The sequence below is a fragment of the Leiobunum rupestre genome, chromosome 6 (assembly GCF_980474605.1).
Source record: "Leiobunum rupestre chromosome 6, qqLeiRupe1.1.hap1, whole genome shotgun sequence".
NCBI classification, from domain to species: domain Eukaryota; kingdom Metazoa; phylum Arthropoda; class Arachnida; order Opiliones; family Sclerosomatidae; genus Leiobunum; species Leiobunum rupestre.
Genome location: NC_143389.1, coordinates 57,150,215 through 57,170,933, shown reverse-complemented (window position 1 = coordinate 57,170,933; position 20,719 = coordinate 57,150,215). Strand labels below are relative to the sequence as shown.

At 38.1% G+C, this 20,719-nt stretch overlaps 1 protein-coding gene across 1 annotated transcript; it reads left to right on the top strand.

Annotated features, from left to right (window-relative positions):
- Window positions 1–359: 359 nt before the first annotated feature.
- LOC149942723 (suppressor of lurcher protein 1-like) lies at window positions 360–19,994 on the top strand. Its single transcript, XM_090177142.1, has 13 exons — window positions 360–691; window positions 754–934; window positions 1,007–1,221; window positions 2,100–2,227; window positions 2,290–2,378; window positions 2,946–3,172; window positions 5,602–5,646; window positions 5,704–5,908; window positions 8,334–8,524; window positions 10,278–10,316; window positions 10,386–10,554; window positions 16,564–16,763; window positions 18,521–19,994. Exons 1-13 carry the CDS (start codon window positions 607–609, stop codon window positions 18,634–18,636), a joined length of 1,890 nt encoding a protein of 629 aa, XP_090033268.1. The 5' UTR covers window positions 360–606; the 3' UTR covers window positions 18,637–19,994.
- Window positions 19,995–20,719: the final 725 nt, after the last annotated feature.

The window sequence follows — 20,719 nt, the reverse complement described above, 5'->3', positions numbered from 1 at the left end:
GTTTGATTTATTAATTTTTTTTTCTTTGTTCTTTAGTTCACTGACATTAGATCGAACTAGGCTCAATTTATTTTTATTTGTTCCGTTAAGACGCTTCGGTAGACAACCTTTTCAAAAGTGCGAAAAGTTCAATACTTCTACCTGAACACTCGTCAGGATTGCTTCCCAGTAGACATTTTGGCCTACTTAATTAGATCACGTTGGCGGTTCGAATTTGAATTTATTATTTCCAAACTTCTTAAAATTAAAACGCTGTTTTCGTTTTTCTCCTGTTCGAATATGTGCGAAATATATGCCGTGCCTCAGTCTTTAAAATAAAAAACATCGAAGTTGTGAATTTTCAGAAAATCGATGGAGTAATGGCGGATTGGCTGCCTCCTGTAGGTTAGCTTCGCCGCTTAATACTCGTCTTTTAGATCAAAATAAAATAAAAACAACTGTAGGCATTTTACATTCTCCTTTTTTAGACGTTTTAGTATAACGGATTGTGTTCTAGTTGTTTTAAAAACTTAATAATTCCTTCAAAGATAGTAAAAATTACAATTAGAAGCTAAGCCTTGTGATATAAATCTTTCGGTAGACGCGAAATCCCCGGAAACCCTTTAGATGTATGTCCGTTACCGAGACGAGTGTTTACAATTTTGCTTCATTTTATTATTGGCGTTTAGGAGAACTGTCGCAGTCAACGCTGGTAATTAAAATATTAGTTGATTTCTTGGCATAATTTAGCATAATTACGTTGTAAATTATAAGGTTGCGAGTGCGTAATCTTCGACGATTCATTCGGCAAAGAGTTTGGGGTGTTCACATCCCCGAATTGGCCCACGCCTTATCACGATAATTTAGATTGCTTACTCTACACGTTCGTGGCCAATCAGAATGAAATTATCGAACTTACTTTCGATGAATTTGACGTACAAAGATCTCCCATCGAGTAAGATTACCACTGGTTTTTTTATTTGCGTATGTAACTTCCAAGATATATAACCACCTTCTCTCGTACCAGCTGTATCTTCGGCGATTTCGTCCGACTGTTTCTGCATTTGGATGAACCCTCCGTGAACGAGCAATCCTCTTTCAACACGGTTATTTGCGGGAAAGTGGCCGATATCGACCAAATTCATTATTCTTCTAAAAATCATCTCATTTTCGAGTTTCATTCCGACTGGCAGAGGGGTAACAACACTGGCTTTCGTGGAACTTACCGTTTTCTCAGCCACGGTAATGCGGATAATACGGACACCGAGAAAATCTAAGGAGTCGTTCTGTAGAACAATTTTATAGCGTCTCTACTAGGTGGTTTCTCTTCGCCTGTTCTCAGACTAAAAGTGTACTCTTTTTACCCTAAAACGTTTTATTCGCCTGTACCGGGGATGAAAATTACTCCGCCCCAGAAACTATTTGCTGGTTCCGGAGTATTAGGGCTACTCTTTTTACTCCTTCTGGAAAGGAGTAAATCGGATTTTGTCGTCTGCTAGCCCGAATTTATCCGCTAAAAAGGAATCAGGCAAACCATTTTGGAAAAACGTTTTTACTCCGACTAAAACTATTCGCCACCACAGAATCGGAGTAAAATGACGTCATAGCTTTACTCTTCTTACCTTACTCCGAAATCCGGGATCAAGCGAAAAGAAACCACCTACTATGCCAGGGGATGACGGAAAAGGGGGTCGACACCGCTCGTAATGACGTCAAATAAAGTAATTCTCCAATAGCATTTTCGCGTTCTAAAATAAAAAAAAGATCTGGGTTTTTATTAACCCCTTCTTTTGAGATCTTTGGCCGGTGACGCGTTAATATTGTTTAACAGCGCCACCTTTTCTCCATGATACAAACAGTATCAAGAAATGATTCAGGTACCTAAGGATATGAGGCAATAGCATTAGCCTCTGTTACCACCCTCGCGTATTTTGAGGTGAAAGTTTATCGGCTTTTTAATCGCAAAACGTAAACATAGAAGGCGTTTGGCTGAAAGACTGTCGAAAATTTGGAATAGGACGCTATTGCTGAACGGCTTAGAATCTCCACAGTCCCATATTCTTAGCAACCTGAATTTAGATGTTAATAATATATGTAAATTGACCCAAATGACCGTATAGATCAGTTTCAAACGAACGGAGATTTGAGTCACGGAACGCTTTGTAACTTTCAATTTATCAGTGGAAACGTTAGTTTGAATCGTGGCCGTTTCTATTCGCCACAGTATCCCAGTACTTATCCTCAACAGGTTAGCCTACATTCCTTTACGAAGAAGTGTCAAATACTAAGTACTTTTTTTGGTGAAACCAGGTTCGCTGCAGTTATCAGTTCGCCGGTAAAGCGAACGAACGAGTTAAAGTTGTCTTCGAACAAGTGCAACTACAAAGAGGAGATATTAGGTTAGGTCAAGCATGGCTTATTTAAACTTAGACGATTAAGCTACTGGACCCGAATTATAAGCAAAAAACACCATTCTTCAAATTGCATCGGCCGCCAGCGTTCCTACCGAGATAATTCCGTAACTTTTCCACCCAAATACAAAGTGCTTGCGTCAAAAGGTTAAGAATAAACGAAATATATGAAGCCTAACTTACTTTCTTCATTCAATTGAGCGCGTGTCCAATTTTTGAGTGGAAATCTTTCCAATGTCGGACACGGTGGCGCTACAAGCAGCGCTTCTCTGGTAATCTATATTCGGTTCCAGTAGTTTAAAAAAATTAAACTACCAGCTTCGCTATAAGGTGTCCCTCCACCTGAAAATTCCACCTAGTGGGATAGGTTGTTTTCTGGATCCAACACAACATCACCATGGCTACAAACAGATAAATTTCTTGACATCTGATGCCGATGGAATGGGAATTAGCAGATACATCCTTTAGCGAAGCTATTTAATTAATCCACGGGTCAAGGTCAAATTTTTTCCATCTTGACCTTGGAAAAAAAATGAACTTGTCTACCTCTTTCAGTTGTTTGAATAGCCCCGACGTGATTGTAATTCACGATGGCAAGGATACGGCCAGTCCGGTCATTGGTCATTTGTGTAACACGAACACCTTCGTGGAGCAAGTGTCCACTGGGCCGGACCTCTACATTGAATTTGTGAGCAGAAGCCATTTCCCGGGACAGGGGTTCAAGGCTTCCTTCATTTTCGAGAAAGAAAATTTCATTCCCGGATTAACATTCATACATTCTGGTTAGTATTCTAACACGGAGAGTACCCGAGGTGTTTATTGCCGATTTTGTTCAAAGTCGGGCGTAATGTAGACCTATATGAGAGATGAAATTTTCCAAAAGGAGGCGTTGCACTACCCATTCGATTTGCCATGGCAACCGAAAATATTTTTGACCACTTAAAACAAAAAAATCTCCATTTAAAAACGCACGTAACTTTCTCGGTTCGGTTTCACTTACGAAAATTTAAAAAAAAAATTAAAATCACTAAATGAGTAATTTTGACCACATTTAGGTAAATTGCGAGGGGTAGGTCACCTCCATTTTGTTTGCGTCTTAATCATAGTAAAATGATTAAATCAGGGTAATCGTGATTAAATCAGGATAATCAAGATTAAAAAATATAATTAAGATTAGAAAATCTAATCACGATTTAATCACTCTGATCACGATTTAAACGAGATTTTATTATTCTAATCATGACCTAATCTTTTTAATCAGGATTTAATCATTTTAATAATATTTAAAAATTTTAAATTTATTTAATCATTTTAATCAGATTTAAAAATTTTAAATGTATTTAATCATTTTAATCACGATTTAATCAATAAAATCGTCGAATCGAGATTTTATCGAGCGCGGTAAATACGAAATAATAATTCGAATCACATATTAAGTTATTCTGATCAGCTCGTTCTAATCATTCCAATCACCAATATAATCATTCTGATTCTCGTTCTAATTTCTAATCGCGATTTAATGATACTAATCACGATTTAAACGTTTCAATCAGGATTTAATAATTGTAATCAGATTCAATCATTTAATCATGATTAAATCAGATTCAATCATTTAATCATGATTAAATCAGATTCAATCATTTAATCATGATTAAATCAGATTCAATCATTTAATCATGATTAAATCAGATTCGAACATTATAATTATTGATTAAACGTGATTTTATCAACATAATCGTGATTAAATTGAATTAAATCAAAGTAATCACGATTAAATCGGATTTAATCTTTCGAGGGGTGCGTCGTTAATCAAGGAAGTGACCTGCCCCTCGGTAAATAGGAACATTTTTAAGGTAAAATTTAAACAATGTTTGAGTAAAATAAGGAAAAAATCTTATTTTTGTTTTAAGTGGTCAAAAACATTTTCGGTTGCCATGGCAAATCGAATGGGTAGTGCAACGTCTCCTTTTGGGAAATTTCTTATCTCATATAGGTCTACCTTACGGCCGACTTTGAACCAAATCGGCAATAAACACCTCGGGTGTTTATTGTAAGTTTCCTTCTAAGACGTGGAATTCGTGATATTTAGTAGCAACAAACACAACCCCCCACACCAAGTAAGCGCAACCCACAAGTATTCCGAGATATTTTTCATTAGCTAAAGTCGTTATCGTCGGTATGGAGTAAAGATAAGGAGTCGTACTGTAAAACAAAATAATTAAGGCTCAAATGTGTTGCCAACAGGAGAAAGGAGGCTGACAATAAAGGGTGTCTTTTTCGGGCGTGATGTCGTCACAGAGAGAACTAGAGGAATAAACTATGGATTGATCACAAGGTGTCAACCACTTTTTTTCAGCCCCCATTCTCACGCTGTCTTCCCCGCCTTAAAAACTCTGCAGATAAAGACGGCCAATGAAATTTGTCTTGGAATAGTGCTTTAATGCGCTCTCCTTGGCTGCGTTCAGTAACAGTCACCGGAATTAATCCGGTTTCTAAGAAAATAAATCGATGATTTACGGTGTGATTTGATTGAAAGTTCGGTTTCTTATCGTAGTACCGTCTGCTATACTTTCGGATACGAAAAAAAATATTTACTTTAACAAATTAATGAACTTTCTAATAATGATTTTGCGTAATAGACGCTTCAATAAAAATCGCCAAGAAGTAATTTTTCCGAGAACCAGGACCTGAAAGTTACTGTTTATATAATGCTTGTTGAAATAATGGAAACGTTTCACCTCTACGGTATCATAGACAGGATATATACTGTCTATGACGGTATGCAACAAGTGTTTCCTTTTGACCAGATAGCTTTTTTTTTAATATTAAGGCTTAGCAAAAACACGACGTTCTATTTACAGAAGATAATTTTCCATTATTTCAACAAGCAGTAACTTGCAGGTCCTGGCTCTCAGATATATTCCTTCTTGGCGATTTCCTTGAATATGTTATATTTAAGCACCTATGAGCGCTATATAGTAAAATAAAGTTAGGCCTAGGTCAGTCCATTCCAAAACCATCGTTATAATACGTCACTCATCGTAAAAACCGACTCCGTCAGTCGATGACTTCGATGAGCTGCGTGACGTCAAACCGGAAACGCGAAAAAGCGTTTAGTAAGAACCTGTTGAGAGTTACGGAACGTACCCCTTGTTGGGGGGTCATTTGTCGAACCTAGCTCAACGATTGATAAGATTTATCCATTTTCTAGATCAAGACGAGTACGGCATGTCGATGTCTACTATTCCGCCTTCAGGTAGGATACGAACTTTCGTTTTGGTATTTCGGCGTGACGTGAAAATGTCGTTCGTAGGTCTTTCGGGCGCGTTGACGCCGTGCGACCAATGGACAACCAGCGACGTCAGCAAGAACGGAACGATTGCGAGCCCAAACTACTCCGGTCCATACCCGGCGAAAATCCACTGTAGCTATCATTTTTCGGGCAGAGGCAAAGAGAGGGTACAAATCATTTTCAACGATTTTGATCTGCACAAACCCGAAGATTACACGGGAAAAGAGTGAGTGGTTTCATTCGCTGGTAATCTCTTAGTGAGCTGCCGGATTGGATAGCACTGTCTCTTCCCATCAAGAGGAGCCTGATTCTTATGGCTCTTTTCCCAAATAGAGACTTGCCACTATGACGCCATAGAACAGGATTCGTACATGACCTGGAAAAGTTAGGGAATTTTAAAATGGTTCCAAGAATTCAGGGAATTTTAAAATGGCCCTAAAAAGTCAGGGAATTGGAAAATGGCGCCAAAAAGTTAGGGAATTGGAAAATGGCGCCAAAAAGTTAGGGAATTGGAAAATGGCGCCCAAAAGTTAGGGAATTGGAAAATGGCCCTAAAAAGTCAGGGAGTTTGAAAATGACCCCGAAAAGTCAGGGAATTGGAAAATGGCGCCAAAAAGTTAGGGAATTTTAAAATGGCCCTAAAAAGTCAGGGAGTTTGAAAATGACCCCGAAAAGTCAGGGAATTGGAAAATGGCCCCAAAATGTCAGGGAATTGGAAAATGGCCCCAAAATGTCAGGGAATTGGAAAATGGCGCCAAAAAGTTAGGGAATTTTAAAATGGCCCTAAAAAGTCAGGGAGTTTGAAAATGACCCCGAAAAGTCAGGGAATTGGAAAATGGTCCCAAAAAGTTAGGGAATTGGAAAATGGCGCCAAAAAGTTAGGGAATTTGAAAGTGCTATTCCCCTATTCTTCAGTTCTAAAAGAATTACGCCTGGAAATAAAAATATAATAATCAGCTAAGCTAATACCCAAGGAAACCAATTACCGCGGTTGCCGGGTTAATTTTCAAGCCCTTCGAACCACGTGGGCCAACAGCTCCCTACACTTACTATTACCATAAGCCTATCATAAGGTATAGCATAGAGCCCCATGTTTACGGCATTGACCATGCGAGAAGAAAATGAACGTACGACGATAGGGCAGTAGCGACATCTTCTTTTTCAAAATTTCTACTTGGTAGAGCAGCCACGCTCGGGTTGATAAATTCCACACAAACCGCCTCTAAATCTCACATTTGAAAAACACCACTCTTATTTCTAATAGCCAGTTTTAGGTTCTGATTAATCATCTTGTGTTAATTTTAAGTTTTAAAGCGATAAAATGGTGAATAAGCCTTGGCTACGGTGCTAAGGGCTCGCGGCGGAGATTTATCCCCCGTGATTCTAATAGTTCTTTTTATAATGTAACGTGGCCTTCTTGTTTAAATGTTGCTCTTACGTCACAGTCTCTTACTTTCACAAGGCTACGAGCGCGCGCTACAGTCGCCAGGAATATAGGTTTTTTTAGCGCGCGTGCAAATCGCTCGTGCGCAAAATATACTAATAAAGCTGTGTCTTGTGACGTAAGAGCAACATTTTAACAAGTTGGGCAAGACCACTTTTTATTTTATAAAATCAACTATTACGTGTTTAAAAACGTTCGCGTACGGTTTGTGCATTCATAATGCATTTCGCGAAATTTATTTCAGAAATGCATAGTTTAGGATGTAGCCACTAGGGGGTGCAGATTTTAAATACCTGCCTCTTAATAACGTAAAAATTTGGTCTAGAACTTTGCTTATGGGCAGGGCTGTTTTAACCTTTCCGTAGGCCTTAGGTAAAAATATCTCATTTAACAACTTTTCGGACCTTCGTAGGCCCTATTATATGGAATCGTAGGCCCTAATGTCTCCTAAAAGTTTCGTAGGCCCTAGGCACTTTGCCTAATCTGCCTTATGGATAAAGCGGCCCTGCTTATGGGGACCTTATGGTAGGCTTATGCTATTACCGTTAACCTCAGCAAGTTTTTATGGAAAGGATAAACCTAATTTGTCTGTGGAAAATCCCTCTAAGGAGGGGTTTTCACCCAGTGCCACAATCTGCTATCGAACCAGGCTCATCTTGCTGCCACCCACAGTTGAGCAGTGGTGCGGTATGCTTCCGTGCCATCAAGTGTGGCGTTTTAGAACGTATCTCTATGCGCGACTAAAATGGAGAGAAAACCAAGGATTCTATATGTAGAATCCTTGAGAAAACAGCCCCAAGACAAATTAGTCCATATCGATGGTGAGACTAGATCTCGGTAAATATTTCAAAAGGCGCAAAAGTAGGACTGACACACTTTTGGGTCTTACGTCGCTTTTGGTTTTACCAACAAAACCGAAAATTTGAGTGTGCGGTAACATAATCACGAGTTTTGGGAAGCGGGTAGATAAGTTATTGTTGAATTACGTGATGGAAGGGGAGGAGCAACCTTAAATTTTACTCATTTTTCCAAACGATTATCTGGCCCTTTAAAATTCTCTAAGCCCCTTTTCGATCCTCGGAGCCCCGGGTGAACTGCTAATGCCCCAAACAGGCTGACTGAGATATCACCCCGGCTGGAACCCGCGGATGGTACATACACCTAGAGGAATACTTCTGAAGTAAGACAATTCTGTTGTTTGGTCTAGTTGCGACGGAATCGACGTTTTGACAGTCTTTGTGACTATCAACGGTCAGAAAGAGAGGATAGACAATTTCTGTGGTACCCGTTTGCCTCCCCCCATGATGTCCAATGGTCAGTCTATGGTGGTGGAGTTCAAAGGAGTTCAGTCTTCGGCCAACGTCCGAGGTTTTCAGGCGGTATACAGATTCGTCACTGGTAAAATAAAATACTCCTTGCTTTTATCCTTGTAGCTATAGTACGATAAATTGATAATATATGGCGCCACCGTCACCCTTCCGGAGCGTCGACGGGAAAAACTCGTGTTAGGCTTAACGGATAATTTTTGCGTCAAATAGAAAAAATTGTCTTAAGCCTAACCGAGATTTTTGGCGTCGACACTCGCCATCGCGCCGTTTGTGCAATTTGAAAAATTAAAATTGCGTTTATAAAGTGAATGACAAACCTAGTTGACTTGGTTTGACTTGAATATGGTAACCATAGATATAGGAAACGCAGGGGCGGATTAACCCTTTCGGCGCCTTTAGGCACAGAAAAATTTGGCGCCCCTTGGCAAAGGTCAGCTAAGGAGGGGCGTATCGGTTTATAATAAATAAATAAATATATTTTAGTTTCCCCAAACCTTTTCGGCGTTATTTTGATTAGGGGCAAGCGAGGGGCAGCTCACTCCAATGATTATTAGGACACCCTCGTATGATTAAATCATGATTAGATTAAATTAAAATTAAATCTGTAGCTTTGGCTGTAAAAAGATTAAAATGATTAAATTTTTAATCATGATTATTAGGACACCCTGTAACAATGTGATCTGCCCCTCGGGGGCAAGCCAAGTACATGGACAGTGGGGCTTTATCAGAGTTTTGGCGCCCCTAGAAAAATGGCGCCCTAGGCACGTGCCTACTTTGCCTAATGGTTAATACGCCCCTGAGGAAACGTATATAAAGGTCTAGATAAAATATTTCAAAGGGAGTTAATACGGAGGTGACAGCTAGCAGAAACGCGTAATTTCTGCAGGCTATCCTTATAAGGCGCTATCTATCGATAAGAAAGCTCGTGCTATCGTCGCTAGAGCCATTGTCTCCTGCTTAAAAATTATATTAAAAGTCACCAACAGATCAAGCACTTAGTACTAAAATGCTAAGAGAGCTCTCAACTCGCGCTCTTGGTCACGTGCCTTCCTCGGTGTCTGCTAGGTGTCAATTCCGTATTTTATGTTAGGCTTAGACACCCCGAACTTTATCTAGACCTTTATATAAATTTCTTATATCTATGATGGTAACCAACCAACCGAAAGTATTTAATTCAGAGATCCCCTTTTCGCCAAGTATGGAGATATGTAAAAAGAGAGGGTCTTTCATTTAAGAACTATATTGACGGCTTTTAAAATTCATTTTGCGCGTGAAAATACCTCTACATGTTATGGCCAAAAAAGCACGCAAAGAAGGCTGTGTGCCCAAGACATGTACCTGTATTGTCGCGCGCTAAAACGTCATTTCAAAATCCGTCCATTGCTAGACTTCTATCGAAATAATTTTTAAAAGAAATATAACCTCAAACGCACTCTGTTATATTCCATATAACCTTTAAAGGGAGTAGAAAATAAATTAAAAAATCATCCGTGAACACCTGATACGTTTAGTTTTTAACGTAACTAGCGCCAATCACAATTAGCTTCTGTTAAACTTGTTGGCAGTTAGGAGCAACAAACACAGCACCCCAGACAAGGAGAACGCAACCCGTCATAAGTCATGAATTTTCTTGTGCACAATTTTCATTGGTTAGAGTCTAACCAATTAAAATTGTGCACAAGATAGCAGTAGGCTAACATAAACACTATTTTATTCAGTGACTCGCGCGTATGCGTGTAGTGTAGACTATGGGAAAAAAAAAGAGAGCGTTATTTTATTGAAGCGCTTATTGTTTATTCTTTCCTCCCAAATTTCCGCCGTAGATTTTGGAATTCAGTCTGGCATTCAGGATTCGGCGGAAGGTATGAAAAAATTCATTAATTGGGGGATATGGATATCACTACTAAAGTGGAATGTTTGTTGGTCTATAGTGTGCGGTTTCCAGTACAACAGTTCCGTTCGTACCAACGGGACTTTCACGTCTCCAAACTGGCCAGGCTATTACCCCAGGGACACCGAGTGCCATTACTTCTTCTTCGCGCGCCCTGACCAAAGGCTTCACATCACGTTCGCCTATTTCGACGTCGAGGGAGTTTCCCCGTAAAAACTACACTTTCTTTTTTAATATTCTTTCAGGTTAACCTATATTTCCCTACCACGGCCAACTTCGACATTCGCGCAATAGCGGCTAACCCATTCGTTGAAGTTTCTATGTTAACCTACAAACTAAAATATCTCTCGGCGTTGAGCGCCCCTAGCGGAAAATAATTTTTAGAATAGTTTTTGCACTGAAGCCAATATAAAAACGAGCGTGGCGCTGAACGCCGATATAGCGTGGTTTATAGCGGGAAAATCCTTGTTCATGGAATTTCGGCGAATTGGTTGGCAGCTATTGCGCGAGTGTCAAAGTTGGCCGTGTCTCTACTTAAGGAGACTAGAGAGGCTAAGCCATTGAGTTGGGAATATTAATCTAGAGGTCCAATCATAACGTCGGATTTCAGTATTACGCGAAACAAGTTTTTAAAAATAAGAATATTGCCGTCTGCTCCCAAATGACGAGAACACTTTATCATTCTACCCGTGGCGCCGTCTATCTCTCAATGGTTCGTTCAAATAAGACGCGTTTTCCGGCAAAAAGAATTTTTTTCAAAAATAGTGGATGGCGCCACGGGTCATATGATGAACATTTTAGACCTTTTACTTTTCCCGTTTGTACTTCGGAGTGGAATATTTCACAACTTCAAGACGACGCCGTATTTCTGTCGACCTTACGTGACACGTCATAATATATTTATAGTTATAGTTTTTAAGTAAAAATACTAATAATTCTAATTTTCCAACTCAACAAATGGAGACAGAGTTATGACAACTTATTATTTATCTAGCAGCTAGGAGCAACAAACACAAGGAGAACGCAGCTAGCCTTTAAACACGCTATTGCAGTGTTGTGTACAAATTTCATTTGACGAACCTTTACGGTGAGTGTTTTACGGGAAAGGGTGAAAGACAATTTCGGAATTTTTCCCTTCCGACGGCAGCAGGCGCTAGAGCGTCTAACCAATGAAAACCGTACGCGAGAAAATGCACGACTTTTGATGGGTTGCGTTCTCCTTGTGTGGGCAGTGCTCAGGGCCAGACTTAGAGATCCTGGGCCCCCTTTTCACGCGCTGCATTTTCTCTTATCCCTGGAACTAGGCTGTGCCTGAATTTCCATGATTCAGCGTAGAAGTCTGAGCTCTACGGTTATATTACTAAATAAAAGCTCTTAACAATCGTCGACTAAATACGCGATAATTATGCAACATTGCGATTTAAGGCTGCGTCCGTAAACTGCCAGGCAGAAATTTTGGTAATTTTAAAACAAAATCTTCTACCTAGGAATTTCTCCAATATAAATTACGATTGATATTCTAGATTTATGCCTTCGAATACAGTAATTACGGTCACTGGAGGGCCCCTTCCATGGATGGGCCCCTAGGTCACGGCCTAGGTTGGCCTAGGCGGAAATACGGCACTGGCAGTGCTGTTTTTCTAGCTAGCAGCATACTTGATAAAAATACACCTAGGCTTTGTAAAATTAAGACGAATTCAGCGAAATACGTACGAGTATACAATGAGAGACACTCGAGCACACGAAGAAACAAAAAAAAAACAATCATACCCATACATAACGCCGTTTTAGTTTTGTTCAAACGACGTTTTTAATTCTTCGTGTACCCTGCGTTAGCGAAAGGTGTACAATTTGTTAAAATACGATTTCAAACGTTAGCCGGCGAACTGAAAGCGCGCTTAGCCGATTTTAAAGAATGTTTCTTCTCGGACGACGTTGTTGTTAAAACTTCTAAAGCGCATTAACGTTTTGCTCCACCCTCATGAAAAAATAGACCATCATACCCTCGGATAGTCTCAACATAGTTATTATCATCAAAGATAATTTAAACTTCGTACCCTAGATTCGAATACTGAGAGCTTTCCCATTCACGGTTTTGTTACGAAGCGTTTACCCTCTTCCGGCACGTGACCTCAGAAAAATCGGCTCCATCGGATGTTAAACACGAACCCTATTAAAATGGTAAATGAAATTGAATGAACTATTAAGTTTAGTCAAATTATGCTTGAATCGCTTGTAAGATTATATTACTCACCTTTAGTAAGTCTAGGTTTTTTCTTTCGATTTGAAACTTTTTTAGTGCTATAATTGTGGGCCACCATGTTTTAAAACTTCGAGTTGAACGCAAAACGCGTCAAATTACGCCCCGCAACTTCCAAAAAAAAATTAGTTTATATCCCTAGATGGCAGTAGTGCGCCACCATTGGAGCGAATTTTTTCTGAGTTCCGGCGGGAAGTGGGTAAACGCTATCGGCAACGCGCGAGAGAGTGATTTCGAATCTAGGGTACGAAGTTTAAATTATCTTTGTTATCATTAAGTATAAACAAGAACTAATTTATGTATAAGAACGATCTAGAAGCCATATTTTCTCGGCTTCAAGTACTGCTTGTTTTTATTTTATGGGCGGAGTTTCGTATTTGGACTTTTGACATCGCCATCTACTGAGGAATTATGGCCGCCTTCCACACAGGCATTCTTTTCTGAGCACGCGCTTCTGTAAATCTGAAGATCGTGAGTTCGCGCCCGATTCCGAACGGAACGGTTTTCACTATAGAGTTTTTAAAATTAAATTTTACAAAACTGAAATTTAACTCTTCTAAATAATTCATTATTATAATTCTCTAAAATATATAATTTTTAATAAATGTTAAATTTGTTTTATAAAATATAAATTAATAAAACTCTATAGTAAAAACTGTTCGGTCGGGAGCCGGTCACGAACCCACGATATTCTGATTTCCATAGGGAAGTGAAAATGACACCGAGTTGTTATTATTATCGCGAAACTGTTTGGAATTTCACTATTAAGAATTAACTCAACATTAAATATATCACCTTTTATAAAAAGAAACGATAAAGCTGGAGTTAACGGAATTAAGGATCTACGGATCCCTCCATGTTAAATCTTGTATAATAGTTCCACAGTGGCTCGGCAGATGGCGGTCTGTACTTAAAATTAAAAAAAGGGGTGGAACTACAACGTACATGAGTGCAGCAGGCTTCAAAGCTACAGTAGATCGTTCTTATACATAAATTAGTTCTTGGTATAAATATGTTCTTGGATGTACTTAAAGGGGCGCTAAGAATGCCTAAAAACCAAGATCTTTTTATGGAAAGGCTAACTCGATTCCGGTCTTTTGCTCAACTTGATCGTCAGTTTCAGGTCGGTAAAATATCTCACTGTGCTGGTTGGCGCCATCTATACTGGTGCCCTAAACTACGAATAAGAAATTATATATCACAAATTATTTTATGGTACTAATATAATTATTTTATGGTACCAATATAATTATTTTATGGTACCAATATAATTATTTTATGGTGCCAATATAATTATTTTATGGTGCCAATATAATTATTTTATGGTGCCAATATAATTATTTTATGGTACCAATATAATTATTTTATGGTACCAATATAATTATTTTATGGTACCAATATAATTATTTTATGGTACCAATATAATTATTTTATGGTGCCAATATAATTATTTTATGGTACCAATATAATTATTTTGACTTATTTTAGTTATGTCTAATAATATCCTAATAATAAAATAAATATTATATCATATAAGAAATGTTAAGATTCAATCTCTTAAAAAGATTATTAGTTCCACTAGCGGTCGTTTGATGGAGCGACGAGACCCCCTCCCCACCAGACGCAGACTACGTTTGTGCTGACCTCTCCATAAAAAGATCTTGATAAGAATATGGAGCACCAGGAGCAGTAGCATTAGCCTCTTGCACCAGACTTGCAATTTGGGGAAAAATATATAAATGCTGGGACTCGAAACAAATCATTCAAAGAGGGGTCGAATGTCACCAGGACCCTCAATTTAAATGAAAAACGTTTTATAAAATTTTACGCTTTTCCTGTCGTTTCTGCATATATTTATTTAATTTTCAGTACCCCATTTCACTTCCCCGCGAGTCAGTGACCCTCATGAAATAGACATGAGAGGGATCAAGGGTCCCAAGGACCCCCGTCAAAAATACTATTATTTTCAAGTCTGTCTCGCATACTTCGTAACGAAAGTTCGTATTCTTGTAATCACAAAACATAAACATAGATGGCAATAGTGTGTCTGTAAGAATGTCAGGAAAAATTTAACGCGGAAAAGCTTTCGATACAAAGAATGCGAGAGTACTTTTTAAAATCTATGCAGTCAGGGTGACAAGGGTACAATGTCCCCTCCTAAAATTTCTACTAGGGGACAACACGGTCCCCTAATGAAATATTGTGAATTTGTTTTTACAACCATTATGGAAATTATAAATTTGTCGTTTAAAACTTTTAACAACAAAGTAAGAGCGAATTCAAATTCAACTTGGTTCATTTTTGATTTATAAGGACTCATTCAGAGCGTAGGTAGAAGTTTCGCCCCTAGCGGCCGAGTTTCAAAATAACTATATGTAAGCAGACCAAGAATTAGAATGAAGACTCGATCTCCATTATAATTCTTGGTCTGCTTTCGATTTTTGCTCGATATAAATTCCTAGCTAAAGGTTCGTCCAATGAAATTTGTACACAACACTGAGTTAGCGTGTTTAAAGGCTAGCTGCGTTCTCTTTGTGTTTGTTGCTCCTAGGGCAACAGTATGTGCGAGCAAGTTAGGCTAGGCTTAGTTCATTAAATTTTTTAAGTTCAGAAATGAGTTAATTTTACTTAACACAATGGTTCATTACCGTTACTTAAACTTTTAAAGAAGCAAATTCAAAAATAAAAGGTCTAAAATTTACTAAGCTTAATCATTTAACCGACAACAACGGCGCCATTTTGCCAAAATTAAACGTGAATGCTCCAGCTTCACTTCGAAACTTCACCGGAAATCGACTTCAGCGACGCCAAGTTTGTCCACATTGAACTAAAATTAGCCGTGATTTCCCTATTCCCAGTATTCACGCGTGCTTTTTAAAGCCTGAATAGTGAGTCCCCTTAGATTCTTGGTCCATGTATAACGGAACGCGCATTTCAATTAACACGTGACACCGAGCGTGCGTCGCGCGCCTATTAAATGTTGTGTAGCGCCATCTTCTGCATAGTTGGAGTAAAAATCTTCCTAATGACTCGTAATTTAAAAAAATTCTTCTTCTAATACAAAATATGTATTAATAAAGATATTTATTATTAATATTATCATTTAGTTTAATTAATACCATAAATATCCAACTATATCATTACCTTTCTACCATATGGGGCCTTTCTACGTTTTACGTAATCAGTTGAGCCAATCAGGAGACAAACTTTTATCGTCGACTCGATCCACAAAACGTTTAAAGGCCTAGGTTTTCTTCTACCTATTTTCCTTGAAGTTATCTTCCCGCCACGCAAATATCCTGGTGTTAGGCCAACCGCGGAACACGTTGGCCTACCACCAGGATATTTGCGTGGCGGGAAGTAAACTTAAAGGAAAACAGGCAGAAGAAATCCTAGGCCTTTAAGGGGTTTCGTGAAGAAAATGACTTGTGATTCCTAGAAAAATATCTGTACTTTTACAAAATTATTTGATAATATTAATAATAGTATTTTCGTTCAATCAAAAAGATGTGTATTAAAATTTTAGAAACTAAATTTCACGCTAATAAGCTAGTCATAATAACTAAGCCCCTCCCATCCTAGCGACTGAGGCCAGACTACCTTATGCAGTTGGATGTTCATGATTGAAATGAATACATTCATGATTCATGGTTTATTAAGAAAATTATGAAATTTAAATATTTTAAGCTAAAAACCGGTCGTTCTTTAAAGGGAATAGAACCTCCAACGCGTTCTTTATGGAAGACCCCATCAATTTCCTTTATTCCCTTCACAATCAGCGATTATAAGCGCCGCAGGTGTGAAAAGCCATGGGAGGCAGCGGACAATATTGGAACCCTCGGAGGGCGACAGAAATACCAGAGGTTATATTCCCTTTAAGAGCGTTTGCCAAAAATGTTTTACAAAAATATCGGCTCGTGTGAACAGGCCTTGATTGTACTTAAATCTTTGTTCTCAGTTGCACGACCGAGACGGCGAGCGACTACGTGGAGTTCTCCAACTTCCGGTCGGTGGATCGGAAACTTCCGCGTCATTGTGGTATCAAGAAACCGGATAAACTGTCTTCGGACGGCGACTATTTCCGTGTTACTTTCAAGTCCAATGATCGATTCGACGGAACGGGTTTCGAGGCGTTCTACCAATTTCGCAGCGTCAAAGGTAACACCCGAATAGACCGATTCGCAAATGGGGAAAAGAACATTACGCCACGTTCACACTGTCACTTGAATCCAAGCTTTAATTAAAAGTTTATCTCAATTTCATTGGTCAAAACTGGCATTCAAACTGACTAACTAAAGATCTAGTGTGACCGTGGCTTCAGTGGCGTCGCTAGGGTGTTTTAGGCGGCGCTTGAGCCACCTGTAAAATTTCTGAAGCGCCACCTAAAATTTCCGAAAAGCGCCTCCTAAATTTTTCCAATTCACTTGTCGAAAAGTTTCTTCGAACTTAAAAATGGGCATAAAAAATTTAATTTTACCTAGGCGGCCTCATTGTTTCAACTTTACAAACCTTTTTAGGAGCTCCCCCCCCCCTCCCCCATATCTCTCACTAGGACGCCCTGACCAGTGCTTATGGCTTAAGCGCCCCCAGTTTTGAAATCCCGGTGACGCCACTGCGTGGCTTTAGAGTGAAGCTCTTAGAAGTTCGATTTTAATGGTTTTAGATATACTAGATGGCTCCAATTGCAACTTCAGTACGAAGGAAAGAAATATATACTCATTTATTACAACAGGAATCCATATCTCTACTTGGAATGCTTATCGCGGCAGATTTTCGTCTCGATGTGGCTGACTGTTTTTTGACGTCACTATATTAACTTAACAACAACGTGAGAGGGGCGCGCGCAGAGGGGTTTTTTCTCTCGTAGGCGGGGCCAAAGCCGTCAGAGTGATCTTACCATACGCGATACACCAGGATAAGCATTCCAAGTAGAAGTATGGATTCCTGATTACAATAGCAAAAAAAATATTTAGAGCGAAGCCATTTGAGGTACGATGTTAATGTTTTTATTTATACTAGATGGCACTAATTGCAACATTTGGCGGTGAGGATATACATATACACTAATTTATCACACAAAAAAACACTTATAGCGAATCCCATTGAGGTTATCTTTTAATGCTTTTAATTATACTAGATGGCGCTAATTTAAACCTTTCGTTAATAAATAAATTATAATTTATAATCAAAATTAACTTCTAACCATGGATAGTAGATTTTAGAGGATCGGTAAAAAGCCTAGGTTTTTAGCCCCCGTAAACCAATCACACTAAGGGAGTCGTCCAAGGTTATTTGAAAAAACAAGTATCGCTAAGAGTGGACGATACTGTTCGAAAAAAGAGAAAAAATAAACACGAAGTACATTTTTACGCCAAAAAGTATTTTTTCACGTTTTTATAGATTAAATATGATATACTAAATATCAGTTGATAGTTTTTATTGAATTAAAAAACCAAAATTAAAAATTACTAAAATATAAAGCGCAAAAAATTACGTAACAATATCAACCGCGTTAGATTGCCATATTGAAATTTTAAGATCACGTGGTACAAACGACCTTGCAAGACTCCCTCGGAGTCTCTCGAGCTGATTGATACGCGGGGAGAAATCAAATGCACTGTGGAAGGCTATCAAAAACCTGTCCTCTTAATTTACTGTCCATGTTCTAACCAATTTTTAAGTTATGTTTTATATTCCAAAATTCAGCATTTAAAAAGAAATGCGAAACAATTAATATTTTTCATGGTATTTAGATAGTTTTAACATTTCTACGTTTCAAGACAGCTGGCGCCATCTGGTAAGACTTCGGATATATAAAAATCGTCCTCGAATGGATCTTCTCCCTCGTCAAATTTGTATCGGTCAATAAGTATATTTTAGGGACTAAATTGCTTGTTTCTCCTTTCTCAACTTAGAATCAGTGAATATTAAAAGGGTGCGCAATTCGGGTACGTCGTTGCAGCAGTGGACTCTTCACATTCTCGGTTCTATTCTATTCTTGGAAAATTCTGTTTTCTTCAAGTTCCTTTGAAAAACGTTCAAAGTGGATTCTTAACAATTTGGAACTATGAATTTACGGCTCAAATTTATCTCATTTACAACTCGATAAATAATTCGCCCTTGGCATTTAGATTTTTATAAATACGATTTCGATTTTAATTTGTCCGAAATATAATTACATTAAACCATCTTCAGAAAGTTTAAAATCGGTTTTTAATTTTAATTATTAACTTAATATAACAAGTCGTAATAAAAATTAGCCTTTGGGATTTTAAATTTGAAGATATAGTCAGAAGTATATAATATTTTTCTTAGGAGAGAAGTGTCCATCCCGCTAACGTTATTTGTTTGTAACTTGTAACTTCACAGGCTCCCATTGAGAAAATATAATTTATAAATAAGTACATATCCCTAAGCAGTGTAAACCTTTACATTTTACATCGCTTATTAAATGATAAGCCGTAATGCGGTGTATACATCCGCGGTTTGACGGGAAAGTCGCGCCCAATGGAATACGAGTCCAGCCTACAAAGGTACACGTTTCAATTTAATATCCTAGATGCTTACTTCTCTCGTAAGTTATATATTATGAACTTCTGATATAAAATAGATTGTTTTAAATAAATTGAACCCGTCAATAGAAAGTTGGAAATCTGTTGACTAATTATCACTTAAATTAGTTTAACAGAATAAGTTGTGAGATTTGTTTCCAAAATAGGGGGCCCCCAATCCTAAATACTCATCCCCTTCAACTAACTTAATTTTGAAATATTAATAATAAAATGTAATAAAAGTAATTATTCGTATGTTGAAATCTCTCGTGGTGTGCCCATAGTTCTCAATCCATACGCTCAGCTTCGCGTCGCCACGTTCACCCCGAGTATCAAAGTTAGTTGACATTTAGGAGAAAAAAACAAAATATAAGAAAGTGCCTTTGAACCCTAAATTCGTTCCCCCTGTTCCAGTTTGAGCCCCCTCCTTAGGTACAAATTTAAGTTTGTTCAAACTTCTATAAAAAAAAACCCCCTGTTATTAATGATAAAATTTTCCAAAGTTAAATTTACGTTATTGGGCTCCGTAACAAGATGTTTTATATTTACGTAGGTTTTAACGTAATATTATAAGATTCGTTAACATAAACTCCTTAACGCGAACGACCCAGGGTCTTATAAGGGCGCCAATACAAAGTTGCAATTTACTGGTAACCGCAACCTCGAAATATAAAAATAACGACGTAACCTTAATAATTCAATCGGGATAAATTATTTTATTGTTATTAGGTCACGCGAAGAATAATAATTCTGTAATAGATTTGTCAAAATAACGAAAATACTATATAGAAACTCCGTAATCTCCCTTGTAATACGTGAAATAACGTTTTATCCGTTTTGTGCCAATATATTTCACTTTTTGTTAAAAGTTTTTAAATTATTATTATCAATAAAAATGTTTTTTTTTAAATCATAAAACGACTTTATGTAATCTTTTCCGTTTTGTTTAATTTAAATGTGTTTGATGTCCTTGATTTGTTCTCGAGTGTTTTCATGTGAGGTTGTTCTCACGTTTCATTTGATGAGGAAGCTCAGTTATCATTTACGTATTAATTTGATAACGTCCCGGTTTTAATTATAGTGTCTTGACTCAATTAAAACATTGCACCGTTAGAGATAAAAATAAAAATATAGATATGAGCAAGAATAGATTCAGGTCAACAGAGAATATGAAGGCGTAACTATATCCTCTGTTTCCATGATGCCCGGACGATATTCTCCGCCCACACGTAAATAGAGCCGGTGATTGTACCGAAGTGTTTCCCCTCCCCCCTTCCCGGGAGAATGATTACTCGAGGAAAGGCGAATGGGCGTGGTTTTTCTCCGGGGAATCAGGAGACTGCCCTCGTATTATCTGCTCACCTGAATATATGATTGGTGTAAGTAAAGTCCTTGAAATATTCAAAATAAAAAGGTGTTGATATAGGCTGGGGGATTTTAATCAGTGGGTAAGAAAAGTTATATTGGAATTTCGATGTTAAAAGAATGTCTATAAATAGCTCCATATAAAGAGAGCTTAAGGGGGAAGACTACAGTGGCCATTGCCTATTTTCGCGCTATTTC